The sequence below is a fragment of the Balaenoptera musculus genome, chromosome 14, assembly GCF_009873245.2.
Source record: "Balaenoptera musculus isolate JJ_BM4_2016_0621 chromosome 14, mBalMus1.pri.v3, whole genome shotgun sequence".
NCBI classification, from domain to species: Eukaryota; Metazoa; Chordata; class Mammalia; order Artiodactyla; family Balaenopteridae; genus Balaenoptera; species Balaenoptera musculus.
In genome coordinates this window covers 29,458,007-29,472,345 of record NC_045798.1, presented here as the reverse complement: position 1 = coordinate 29,472,345, position 14,339 = coordinate 29,458,007, and the positions used below count along the sequence as shown (strand labels likewise).

The window sequence follows — 14,339 nt, the reverse complement described above, 5'->3', positions numbered from 1 at the left end:
GTGAATCAGCCATATGTATACATATATCCCCTCCCTCTTGGACCTCCCTCCCACTGTCCCCCCATCCCACCCTTCTGGGTCACCACAGAGCACAGAGCTGAGCTCCCTGTGCTAAACAGTAGGTTACCACTAGCTACCTATTTTACACATGGTAGTGTATATATGTCAAACCTAATTTCCCAATTCATACTACCACCCCTTCCCCCCCGTGTCCACATATCCATTCTCTACATCTGCCTCTCTATTCCTGCCCTGAAAATAGGTTCATCTGTACCATTTTTCTAGATTCCACATATATGTGTTAATACACGATACTTGTTTTTGTCTTTATGACTTAACTTCATGCTGTATGACAGACTCTAGGTCCATCCACCTCTCTACAAACGATCCATGTCTTTTGTTTCACCCAATACCAACCAACCAGGAAGCCAAGCAAATTGTGTGTGCTTGGTACATATTAATAAACAAATGGATACATGGAGGTCAGTGAATGCACATGACAGTGATATTTAGAACCTTCTTCTGTCTTCTCAAGTTAGATTTTCTATAGTCATCCTTTGTTCTACTCAAAAGATCTAAAAGTATAGTATAATTTTGGCAAAAATTTTGGCGTAATATTAGGTGAAAAGTATTACATGGCATTTGTTATTAACAGGGCCCTAAAATAAATGTGAATTGTAGATCTCTATTTTTTTATATAAAAAATTAATCAAGTATAAAGTTTACTCCAAATGCCCACTGCTGTGTTGCATTAAACGGCCCAATTTGGTCTATTAACGGGATTTTTATTAGATATATTTACCTATCAGTTACAACATCCCATGTCATTTTGCTCGAAATCAAGGAACACGTGTTATGGCAGGTTTCTTAAAAGCTATGTCGAAATTTTCAAGTGTTGCAAAAGACCTATAAGATGATGGACATTATGTGAGAATTCAGGAGAAAACCAAGGGATCTCTGGTGGACTGGAGGTGTGGATAGAGGGCACAGGGCCTGGAAGCGGCCCGCTCCTCCCTGGGCTATATTGCAGATTAAAAAATAGGACGCAGTGTGCAATTCCGTATTCTCCTTTTAGCAAATATAAACAGTATGTGACAATTAGCACTTGTTTTCAATTTTTTACTAAGTGTAGAAATTGTTGAAAATTATGTCTTGGACCTCCTGATTGGGAAACTTTGTCGAGATGGAAGGTGTAATAGTTTAAGGTAGGGGTCAAGAGTGTGCGGAGGTGGGTGCACGTGTGTAAGATGAGCAGGAAACAGCGCCGCAAGGTGAAGAGAGCGCCGCAGGTGCTCCGGGAATTCAAGATCTCAAAGCTAGCATCCCACCCCTTTACCTGGCCCTCCGTTCCTATTGACCACTGTCCAAGATCACAGCCACGGAGGTGTTTTAAGAGCTGCAATGGCAGCTCCGGGCGGCGGCGGCACCGAAACGGCCTCAGCGGCACTGTCCGCAGCTGCGCACCGGGCTCGGGCACCATTCTTTACGGTAACGAGAACTGAGACGAGGGGCGGTACTTACGGTAACATGAGGACGCTCCAGGCGGCGGTATTTACGGTAAGGGGGCCGGGCCGGGCTCGGGGCTGCCTGTCCGGCCCGAGGTCCGCGTTGTCAGGTGATCTACTGCCGAGGCAGTCACCGCCCCCTGCACCGGCGGAAAACGCGGAATGGCCCTCGGGGGCAGTGAGGGGCCGGGGGCCCGCCTCATCCGTGCCCCGCAGCCTGCAGGCTGCAGCGCCGCGCCGGGTCCGCGTGCAGCCCCCTCCCGCCCCTCGGCTGGGGCCCCGGCGTGAGCCCCGCGCCCCGCGCCCACATGGGGCTGTGCCACAGCCTCCGGCCGCTGCTCTTCGGGGACCCGGAGCCGCCCTTGGAGGGGGCGCGGTCCGGCCCAGACCAGACCCCGGACCCGGACCTGACCCCGGTCCCGACCCCGGCCCGGACCCCGACGGGGGCAGGCGCGGCGCGGACCCCCGCGCAGAAAGAAAGGATGCGGCGCGCGGACCAGCAGCGCGCGGAGGAGCGCGAGGCCAGGCGGGTCAGCAGGGGCATCGACCGCCGGCTCCGCGAGCAGAAGCGCGACCTGCGGCGGACTCACCGGCTGCTGCTGCTCGGTGGGTGCGGGGGGCGCACGGGAGGCGCACGGGGGCCGCGGGGAACCGGGCGCGGGGCGGGGCGCGCGGGACGGGAGGCGCGGGGGGCGTGGGGCGGGGCGCGGAGCCGGGCGCACGCTGGGCTGGGAACCGGCCTCGGGGCGTACGCGGGCCCCGCGGGTTCGGTCTCGGGTCTAGAATGGTTCTTACCCGACAGCGTCCATTTGAGTGACTGGGCCGCGAACGCTCTGCCCGGTGACTCTGCTCTTTTCCACACCGTGTCATCCGGGCCCGTGGCTCACTTGTTACCGGTTAAGGAGCCTGCCCGGGAATTTCGTCCTCACTCGGTTCATCCCCAGGGCGTGCAGCCGCGGAGTGGGCCTCGTGCCTCTCACCTCGTCAGCGGCGGCCTTTGTTCTAAGGGCGCGAGTGAAAGCAAGTGCACGAGGCGTTTACGTCGGTGGGTGTGGCTTGTTCCCTTTGGAGAAATAACTTCCACAGCCCAGAATACGGTCCTTCTGTCTCACTGAGTAGGTTCGAGCCTGGTGCCGTCGTAATGTTTGCTCCTTCTTCAGAAGCATTCGCTGTGCCACCTGCACACAAGAAAATGGGCGCACCATCACCGGTGCTTGAAGGTACAGACCGCGTCGTTTGCTGGCATTTCTCAGCAAGCGGAACAGTCTTTCCCGTGAACAACTCGGAGACGTTCTCTGTGCTGTCAAAGCCTGTGTTCCTCATGCTACTTGTGGCTTTTAAAGTTTAAGGGGGGAAAAAAAGCAAGACGTGGGCTTCTGACCCCAATTTTGTGACCTATAAGGAAGAATAATTGTTGAGTTTTGTGGCCTCCTAGGCACAAAGAAAGAACCCGGCCCATGATGGAGGAAGATCCCTGCTTATAAATGAGTGAGACTTTTCTTTAAGATCTCGAGAACAACTAAGTCTTCGGTTTTGAAAGGGCTCACCATTGCAAGAACGAATAACTACAACAACACAAACCTAGCTGCTGTATCCGGTGAAATATCTGAATTCTAACATAAAGGGACTTTTTTTGGAGTAACAAAGAACAAAAAATATAGAAGTGATCAGGTTACCTGAAAAGGGAAGAGGACACATCAGAAGCAGAATTATCTACAGTGCTAACTTCTGGAACAGGGCAGAACAATGTTTCCAGGGATCTGAAAATACAGAATGGTGATTCTAGAACCTGGTACCTCGTTAAACCACTGTGTGTGTGTGTGTGTGTGTGTGTGTGTGTGTGAGTGTTTGTGTGAGTATGAGGGGAAAACAGATTTCCAGACATACAGGTGCTCAAAGTACATCCCCAACCACACATTTTTCTGGAAAGAAATCAGAAATTACTCCAGCCAAATTTCTTTTAATGCACCAAATTAAAATAACTAAAAGGAGAGAATTGTCGTCTCAAGAAATAAGAGAAAAACAAATAAGGTCTACAGTTCTGGCAATGTAATGTTGTTTTAATGTGATTGTGCAGCCGGACAGAAGTGTTTAAAAGGATATGTGAAGCAGAAGATGCTCAATATATAGAAAAAATTTTAAACTTAACAATTCTGTGAAAGGGTCCTGGGAGGTGATCTAAAGACTTGAACGGTGAGCAGTTTCTTATAACATGTTGAGAGACTGTCCCTTTAAAGACACTGTCTCAGCCTTGTGTGTCAGCATCATAGCTGACGTGTTGCATTGTCAGGTGACTCACACTTTGGGGGGAAAGTGTCCTGGATCTTCCCACCAGTGACAGCAAGAGTGCAACACCAACTGTCCTGTCACAGTGACATTTAGTCCAGACCAGGTGTCAGTCTAACAGGGACAGTGCATCCTAGCTTCATCCCACTGTCACCTTGTGAGAATGCAGGCCCAGTGTTGCCGGGTCTTGAATTTCCAGAATAAGAGGGAAATGCTCATTTTCATCTGAAACCTCCTTATTTTTAACCATTGGCTCAAATTAATAAAACACAATCTGTGTGCCTGCTGTGGCCCACAGGCCACCAAGTCTCACCTCGGTCGGATCTCTCCCAAGCTAAAGGGACATTTCCGCAGGCCGAGCACTGGGCTGGAGGGGCAGCGGCCCCAGGTCAACACCAGCAAAACGCAGTTGACAAGACTGGGTGTGGGATCAAAATATGTAATCTGTCTGAACACACGGCAAGCGAAGCCAGGTTCCCCGTCCTTCAAGTGAATCTTTCTGCCGCTGAGCTCATAGGGTCATGACACAGTCATGACAGTAGATGCCATTGATTGTTCTTCCGCCTCTTTTTGTTGACTATGACGTAAATTCTTGTTCACTACATTCTGATTGGAAAAGTATTCATTTGATATTATCATTTTTTCCAGATAATTATTCAAATTAAAAATGGCCAACTGTGGTTAGGATTCATGTTTTTCGCTTCCTTCTATTATTTCCTGTTGTTTTCCTGTGTGTTTGGTCTTCCTCTGCCAGGAATACATCTCTCGAGATGGAAGCAGTCTCTGTGGGACACTTGCTGCCTTTCTGTTGTACTTGGCTGTTGGTAGAAACCAGAACGCTGGCTTGACCTCTGTCTGTGTCTCTAAGAGGAAGTACTTGGTACAGTCACAGAAAAACAGAATGTTCTCTACTGGGAGATTTTGATCACTTTTTTTCAGATAAATGTCTCTTTTCTTGAGTCGTGCAGTGGACTTGAGCTGCATGGACCCCCAGGACACCTCCCTTTCAGTTTGCTGCCTTGTCCTGCCCCAGCCTCCTGTAGTCCCATGGCTTTTTTTTTTTTTTAGTTTTTTATTTATTTATTTATTTATTTATGGCTGTGTTGGGTCTTCGCCTCTGTGCGAGGGCTTTCTCCAGTTGTGGCAAGTGGGGGCCATTCTTCATCGCGGTGCGCGGGCCTCCCACCATCACGGCCCCTCCTGTTGCGGAGCACAGGCTCCAGACGCGCAGGCCCAGTAATTGTGGCTCACGGGCCTAGTTGTTCCGCAGCATGTGGGATCTTCCCAGACCAGGGCTCGAACCCATGTCCCCTGCATTGGCAGGCAGACTCTCAACCACTGCGCCACCAGGGAAGCCCAGTCCCATGGCTTTTAAAGTCAGGAGAAATTCCAGATGCTCTGGCTGTGCCTTGGCTTTTCCAAACTCACATGCACAAAACGTCCTTACAGCCCGGGGAGAAGATGCAGCCACAGCTTCTATATCACTCTGTTGTATAAACTATCACCAGCATCCTGCAGACACAAAGCTCCCCGTTTCAAATCAGTGGAGCAAGACTCAGGAAGCAGATGTGGCCCAAGGGATGGTGCAGTGAGAACGAGCAGGTGGGGCCATGGACCTCCAAGGCCAGTGTGGACGGACCCTGAACCCACACCTCTCCTTAGAAGGAAGCACAGCTCAGGAGGGTGTAAGTTGGAGTTAATCCATCGTTTGATGTGGGGATGGCCTGTGTTCAGAAGGATGTTGGGCCGTGTTTCGGGCCACCCACTTGTGAGTTCAGCAGCTCCTGCCCAGGCGGCTCAGCAGAGAGGCATCCCCGTGGCCTAGTGCAGAGACAAGGGCACCAGCGCCATCACGCCCAGTCCGCTGGCGGGACAGAGCAGGGCCTGGAGTAAGGGAGGCCGCATGGAGGTCACCGAAAGATCGAAGTACACTCATAGAATAGATTTGTTTTTAAAGGGGACCAGGGATTCTTTTTTTCCATTTTGAGGGGTTTGTCGGAAAACGGTGTATTAAGGTTGCACTTGGAGCAAATGCACAGCAAAACGCCCAGCATATTTCCCACCATCGAAACCCGGCACCTGCCCCACGCCAGCTGCATCCACAGTCTAGTCGCGACGCCCCGTCAGCCTTCATGGTGTCCCCCTGGAAGGTGAGGTTGGGCCCTCTTAATTGGCTATTAGAACTTTTCATGTACAAGGAAATTCCATGCGCTGGAAAGAAGCAGCAAAACCCAGGGGGAGATGGCCGTTTTCTGTCCATCCTTCCCTCCTGGGCCAGGAAGGATGGTTATGTAATTCTCTCTCTCAGAAGCTCTAAAGTACCTGATACTTTACTTTAGAATCATTTCTTAATTTAGTGTAACAGCGTCCTGCACACCAGCTATCCATCGATCGGTGCTGTCTGGCCTGAAAGGCGGGCAGAGACGCAGCTGGTCTGATGCACTTCCCTGCACCCTAATGGATGATGTTTATTTAATACTCAGACCCACTTCCCCCTCTGGTGGGTGGTGTTTTCTCAGAAGAAACTGATCCCTTTTGGGCTTGGGCACAATAATGAGCTTGGATTGGCAGAGAAGGCCCGGAGCGTAATAGCCAGGGTTTAGACAAAAACATTCCAGTTCAGCTGGGAAAGGAAAGTAGTCATATTCCTCTTCAGAAAAAGAAAAAAAAAATCTAGTTACTTGCTTTCCTCATCTGTGAAATGGGATCATAAACCACCAGAAAAAGAAAAAAAAATCTAGTTACTTGCTTTCCTCATCTGTGAAATGGGATCATAAACCACCAGAAAAAGAAAAAAAAATCTAGTTACTTGCTTTCCTCATCTGTGAAATGGGATCATAAACCACCTCGTAGGATTTCTTGGCCCAGCGGGGCCCCACCCATACTGGGAGAAAACATCCCCAGAGCATGCACCTGCAGAGCACTTGTTTCCAGAACAAAGAAGGGAATCCTACAGACTGACGTAAAAAGATGCCCGATTAAAACAGGCAAACAGGGAATTCCCCAGTGGTCCAGTGGTTAGGACTCCGAGCTCTCACTGCCAGGGGCCCTGGTTCGATCCCTGGTCAGGGAACTAAGATCCCACAAGCTACAAGATGCGGCCAAAAAAAAAAAAAAAAAACGGACAAATGACTTGGAGCTGACAGTACACAAAAGAAGATATGTGAAAAACCAGTACACTGCCAGCATGATTGGTCATCAAGGAAATGCAAGTTAAAACCACAGACAGCAGTTCACTCCTACCAGGGTGGCCTACAGACCCACAGTTCCAGTGCTGACCAGGATATAAAACAGGGTCAGCAGACTTTCTGTATGAGGGGCAGGCCATGGGACCTAGTCAGCTCTGCTGCGCCATGCAGGCAGCCGTAGACCACACATAAGCACACGAGTGGGGCTGTGCTCCAATAAGACTGTATTTATAAATGCTTACATCTGAATTTCATGTAATTTTTAAATTTTTAAATCATGAAATACTATTCCTTTGATTTTTTTTTTCCCAACCACTAATGGAGTCTTAGCTCACAGACTATGCAAAAACAGGCTGCAAACCGAAGTTTGCTGAGCCCTGATCTAGATGCCAAACCCTCACTCTCTGTTGGTGGCACAAGGACAATTGTACAGTCACTTCCCAGAATTACTGAGTAGTTTTCTATGAAGTTAAACACACATCCTATGACCCAGCAATACCACTCCTAGGAATTTACAGGAGAAATATGAAAATACGCCTTTATTATAAGAAGTTATACAAAATGCTTCTATCTGCTTTATTCAAGATAGCGGAAAACTGGGAACAACTCAAATTGTCACTAACAAGAGAATGAATAAGCATACTGTGTATATTCATACAATGAAATACTCAGCAATAAAAAAAGTACTGATTGATAACATAGCAACATGGATGAGATTTTTGAGTGTTATGTATACGTACAAAAGAGTATCTACTTATGATTCTGTTTATACTGAATTCTAGAAGAGGTCAAGCCAGTCAGTGGTGATAGAAATCAGAACAGTAGTTTCAGGGGTCAGATTTCTGGAAAAAGTCATGAAGCACCTTTCTGGGGTCATGGAAATGTTCTGTATCTTGAGTGGGACGGTGATTACACAGGTGTAAACATGTGAGAACTTATCAAACTGTATGCTTAAGATCTATGCGTTTCAATGTATTTAAATTTTACTTTTTTTTTTTAAAGATAAAGCCCTTAATAATAGTGCCTAGCATATAGTAGAGGCTTAATAAATGTTTGCTGTTTTTAAAAGGATAGATCAAAACTCAAAAGAGGGACAATTCTAATTATAGAATGAGATAATAAATTATGGCTTGCTACACCAGGGGTCCCCAACCCCGGGCCCGCAGACCCATACCGGTCCCAGCCTGTTACAAACCGAACTGCACAGCAGGAGGTGAGTGGTGGGCTAGCAAGTGAAGCTTCATCTGCCACTCCCCATCGCTCTCACTACCGCCTGAACCATTCCCCCCCCCCCCCCGACCATCCGTGGAAAAATTGTCTTTCATGAAACCGGTCCCTGGTCCCAAAAAGGTTGGGGACCGCTGTGCTGCACCATACCTAAATCTAATATGTGTAATACAAAGATCCTTACTTACCATTTGTAGGATCTGTGTTCTAATGATCCCAAAGATTAAACACCAGACGCTGAAGTGGGACCATGGTATGTGAGTGAGGGCAAGGGTGGTGAAGCTAATCTCTCTGCCGTGTGGTCAGAGTGAAAGGGGCGGGGTGTGGTCAGATTAACTGCTTCTCTAGCCATTTACTGAGCTCCTGGGTGATGCCAGGCGTCACGGGAACATCCACACTGGAAATCATTAAACTATAAACTGTTTTGTTAACGGGCCCCCTGCTGCCTTGCTGCTTTTCTGTTCTGTTCTCCCCTATCTTCTCTCTAAAACGGGACCCCAAACTGAAGTTGTAAAGCTGAAACCCAAAGGCAGAAGGCTGATAGGGAGCCATTCACTGGGCCAACTGTGTAGGGAAATCAGAGTCACCTGTTTTCAACTGTGATAGAATCGCAGCTCAAACAGCCTAAGTTAGAGGCAGAGGAGGCATCAGCCTGGCTCAGTCTGTCCCGGGTCTTGGTTCTGTTTGTTCACCAGCGGCTCCAACTTCACAAAGTCTCGGGAGCCCAGAGGAAAGAGGCTCTGGTAACAGTTCTGGGTGAACAGCTCAAGTGAGAGCTTAACATTGTTTCTAACTGGTATCTGTTCTTGTCCCAGACCTCAAAGGTGCATTTTAAGATAAATGCATTTAATATTTTCTAAAATTATTTCTAAACTTAATTTCACCATTAATCTTTGATAAAAGACATTGATTTCTTCATAATTTCTTCTGTTTCCTTACAGTGATGAAATGGACAGAAACATAGATTTTTGCTATATCACTGTAAGAAAATGAAAATATTCCTGATTCCTGTCTTAGACAGTGAGTTTTATGATGTATAATCCCAAGCACTATTGCAAGCTAAAGACTGTTAGACATTTCGAAGGCAAATTGTTTCCTTGGGAGCTCACAGGTAAGGGACAGGGATTTCTCCTCTCTTGGGAGAAACCATAAGGCATCACTTAAAGTCCTGAGGTTTAAACACTGGTAGGGGTGGACCAGGGAGCAGATGAAATCTCAACAAGAAATGTCAGAACCACTAGTAGGGAAGAGATCTCAGGCATCAGAGTTTTGATTTGCTCTTTGGTCTTTGTACTGATATTTTGGTGTTTGGCAGCAAATACAATATTTAAGCCATATTTCTAAAATCTTGGAAATGACACCCAGGATGTGACGTTTGTGGGCTGGAAGGTTCACGTCCTCTAATGCGGAGAGATGGAGCGTTTTCTCCTGAGACGTGAGAGAGAACGAGATTCCCCGCCTAACGTCAGGCTGTTCTGAGGCCCTTCAGGACCCGACCACGTGTCTGCCATCGCGTGCGCATGTGTGTGTATATGTCTCTGTGTGTCTGTGTGTGTGTGTCTGTGTGGGTGTGTCTGTGTGTGCATGTGTGTGTGTGCATCTCTGTGTCTGTGTGTGTGCAACTGTGTGTGTGTCTGTGTGTCTGCATGTCTGTGTGTGTGCATGTGTCTTTGCGTGTGTACTTGTCTGTGTGTGTGTGCATGTCTGTGTGTGCCTGTGTCTGTGTCTGTGTGTGTGTCTGTGTGTGTGAAATATCACCGAGAACCGCCCCTTCAGGGTACGTCACACCGTCTGTCTCTGTCCCTCTGTCCCTCTGTCCCTGCCATTTCTGCCCCCCCCCCACTGCTCCCTCTGCCTGGAGAACGGGTCCCCTTTCTTGCACCTGCATGAACTCGTCTTAGCTTCACATCTTGCCTTTGTTGTTACTCTCTCTGTTGAGAAGCCTTATTTGATGCCCATTTTTTCTTTCCCTGGGCAACTCAACTTACCCCATTTTGAATTACATTTTCATTCATGTGTTTGCTTAGCGTTGACGCCAGTAACCTCCTGGGGCCAGAGACCTCATCCTTCAAGTTTCCTGCTGGTCTTCAGTGTCCTGCACGTGCCTGAAGGCATGTTTTTCAGTAAATGCGTGGATGTCAGGCTAAGGTCAGATGGTGACAGGCAAGTGTAAGCGCTGGCCCGGCAGGCACCCTGTCCCCTCGCTCCCACCCCCGCTGCACCCCAGCAGGTGGGGACTGTAGGGTTGACCGAGGCTCTAGACCAAGACCACAGGGTCAAGTGGCAAACTTTTCTTTCTTTTTTTTTAGGAGGTTACTTTGTTTTAGTATTTCTTAATCGAGATACTGTTGACAGAAAACATTATATTAGTTTCAGTTGTACAACGAAATTACTCAGTATTTGTCTATATTGTGAAATGATCACAATAAATCTAGTTAACATCTGTCACCACACGTAGCCACCAAAAAAATTGTGTGTGATGAGGACTTTTAAGGTCTACTTTCTTAGCAACCTTCAAGTACACGATACAGTATTGTTAACTGTAGTCACCATGCTGTACCCTCCATCCCCAGGACGTATTTATTTTACAGCTGGGAGTTCGTACCCTTTGTCCCCCTCCCCCCGTTTCTCGTGGCCCACACCCCTCTACACGCACGTGGACCCACCACACCAAAGCATCTGTGCCGCCTCCTCGCTGGCTCCTTGGCTTCCCCTGGTCCTCTGCCCCTGGAATCCCCTCCCCCATTTTCAAAGGTCATCTCGGGTGTTACCTCCTTTTCCAAGCCTTTCCTGATCCCCTCTGTCGGAAGTGTCCGCTCATTTTATATGTAACTCCCTTAGAATACCTTTCCTTCTGCTGTGGACATTCATAAGTTTACCTGAAATCCATGATCAGACTATATCCTATGAGAGTCACGTCCACTTTGATTTATCTATTAAACCTCCACACCACCTGGCAGAACCTGGCATAAAATAAATGGGAAATTGTCGTTGACAAAACAGAAATGAGAACGTGGAAGTCCCGCCGTGCATTTTAATTCCAACCCAGAAAGATTGCCATCTGTTCTTTTCTTAATTGAAATATAATTCACATACCATGAAATTCACCCTTTTGAAAACTGTACAGCTCAGCAGGTTTTTAGCGTATTCACAAGGTTGTGGAACCATCACCATTACCTCATTCCAGAACATTTTCATCTTTCCAAAAAGAAGCCCCCTGCCGCTTAGCAGTCACCCCTCCCCCTGCCACCCCTGACCACCACTGATCCACTTTCTCTCTTTATGGAATTGTCTGTTCTGGACGTTTTGCATAAAAAGTCACACAATATGTAGTCTTCTGTGTCTGGCTTCTTTCACTTAACAGGATGTTTTCACCCATATAACATGGACCAGCACTTCATTCCTTTTCATGGCCAAATAAAGTCCACCGTATGGATCTGCCACCTGTTACTTATTATCTATTCATTCAGTTGGTAGATATAATAGCTAAAATGTGTGTCTCCACTTTTTAGCTATTATGACTAATGCTGCCATGAATGTTCGTGTACAGGTTATTGTCTGGACATATGTTCTCATTTCTCTTGGGTGCATATCTGGGAGTGGAATGCCTTGGTCATATGGTAACTCTCTGTTTAACTTTTTGATGAACTACCAGACTGTTTTCCAAAGCAGCTGAATCACTTTACATTTTCACTGGCAACATGTGAGGGTTCCAATTTTTCCAATTTTTCCACATTCTCATCAACACCTGTTATTGTCCATCATTTTTTAATTACAGGCGTCTTAGTAGGCGTGGAGTGGTATACCCTGTGCTCTGGATTTGCATTTCCCTAATGACTAATGTTGCACATCTTTGGGTGTGCTGATTGGCCATTTGTACATATTCCTTTGAGAAATGTCTGTTCAAATACTTGGTTCCTTTCGTAATTGGGTTATTTGTCTTTCTGTTGTTGCGTTGTAGTAGTTTCTTAAATATTCTGTCTGCTGGAGCCTTTTGTTCTTAACCACGTGTAACTCTGCACCTTATGCCCTAACCTGCAGAATATCTGTTCAATAGTGAATAACGTCAAGTTTTGCCTCCATTTTTATAATTTTAATTGCCTTGTACAATTGCCTTGCAATATCAAGAGTCTTAATTCCAAGTTTCTAGATATGGACCTTACCAACATTTACATATTTATGGAGGGGTGGGTATGTGGAATTTTCTAAGACGTCAATATACTTTGAAACACTGTTTTATCAACGTAAATGTGAAATCAACAGAACCCGATAGTTTATGATGAACAGGATAATTTAACAGCAGTAACACAGAAATACAGGGACATCGGGGGGATGGAAAACAGCGGCCTTAGGAAGAGGGGAGGGAGGGAAGGGATGGGTAGGGGAGGCTGTGTATTTTGAAATAGGCGCGTTGTGAGCTTTGACTAACTGACACGTGAGAAATTGCAAACCGAAAAGGAGAAAAGAAGCCGGGAAGGAAGCGAAGGTGGGGCCGGGCTGTGGGGACCCAGGGCCTCTCGAGGCGAGGCAGGTGCGCGCGGCCGGTCGTTCCTGCGTCAGTCGCCAGGTGGCGCTGCGGCGCGGGAAGTCCGATGGATGGGCAGCAGCTGCTCCCGGACCGCGGTCCGCACTGCCCGCCGGGCGGGTAGCGGGGAAACCGGCTTGTACTGAGCTCCCAGGTGTGAGTGGTGGTGCTGGGCGAGAGGTGAAAGCGAAGGATGCCCTGCCAGTGGCAGAGCGGGCCCTGGAGGCGGGGGGACCCCACTGACAGGGCCCTTACCTGTGCACACCTGCGTGCGGCAGCATCCCCCAGTGGCGGTTAAAGAGGCGCCTCCTTTGTGTGGTCCCTTTTATCTCCTGGGAATAATTGTTCTGTGTGCCCGTGTGATGCTGCACATCCCCAGACAGGTCATGCACCTGTCCATTCTGCACGACTGTTCCCGCCATCTGTGTCCCAGGGAGGGCACCCCGCCTCCTGACGACCAGCGGTTCTAGTTTTGTCCGTCCTGTAATCAATTCTCCACGTAAAACTTGCCCCATTACTGCCCTGCTTCTGACAACTTTGACTTCCGGCCGTCCTGGGGATAAAGAAGCATCCCTAACAGAACCCACAGCCGGACAGCGTGAGTCGTGACTCCTTGGGGCAACACTGGCCATGCCATCAGCACTGCATAAATACTCGGGGAGACCGATGATAAACTCCACACAAACAAAATCCAGCTCGCCAGCAGGCAGGAAGGAAAAGAACCAAGAAATGAGTGAGAGGGGTTCTCGCTTCTCTATGACTGATGTTATGTTCCCTTCTCCCCCCCCCTTTATTTATCTCTTTGTTGTTGGCATGGACACATGGTATTTCTATATTTTTCAGTGGCTTAGAAGTCACTCCTGTCCTTAAATACCTTGGTGCTGAAATCATCCCAGATTTGGCCAAACGGGAGCCCCTTCTGTCCGGTCTTGTGTTCTCAGGAGGTGCCCCCAGCATTTGAAAGCACTTTCCTACTTTCTGGCATAACAATGTTCCAGATTTATCTGTGGCTCCCCTGCCCCAACCCTGGAATCTGCCGTTTCTCTGAGGAGGCCTGGCTCCTCTGGGTTGTGGGTGATACTGAAGACCAAGGCCTGGGCACTAGGTGCGCTCACCGCCACTGGCGTGTCTAATGCCTCGTCTTTTCAGCAGACAGAACAAGGGAATAGATGCGTGTGGCACATGCACAGGCGTACAGTGTACACACGTATGTGCACATAATCACGGACACATACATACATACTCTAGACATCACGAGCTCATTCCGATCACTACAATTCCAGTCCATCCCACGGGCGTTCCTTGCGTTTCCCCATTCCATGTTTGTCCGTCCTCTTTCTCTGAAAATCCTGGTTCTCAGTAACCACCTCAATGCATCTGTCCACCTGCCCCGTCCTGTCATTCACGCACCTAAGGGTTTGGGATTTGCGCTCAGAGTCTCCCTTTTGAACCTCAGTCTTGAATTTATCTGTCATCTAAATTCATCAAACGGTTCCTACTTAATGAGCAAATAAACCACGAACGGGAAATACAGACGATCCCTAGGCTCTGTCTCCCTTGTTCACAGCCCGCAAGCTTCAGAAGAGCCCGTGCAACCTTCCTGGGAAA

At 48.1% G+C, this 14,339-nt stretch overlaps 1 protein-coding gene across 1 annotated transcript in view; it reads left to right on the top strand.

The window, feature by feature from the left end:
• Window positions 1-1,645: 1,645 nt before the first annotated feature.
• Window positions 1,646-14,339, top strand: part of GNAL (G protein subunit alpha L) — an 88,980-nt gene continuing 76,286 nt past the window's right edge. The window contains exon 1 of the mRNA XM_036823513.1: window positions 1,646-2,111. Within this exon, the coding sequence (XP_036679408.1) occupies window positions 1,814-2,111 (298 nt within the window). The 5' untranslated portion in view covers window positions 1,646-1,813. The remainder of the gene's footprint in view (window positions 2,112-14,339) is intronic.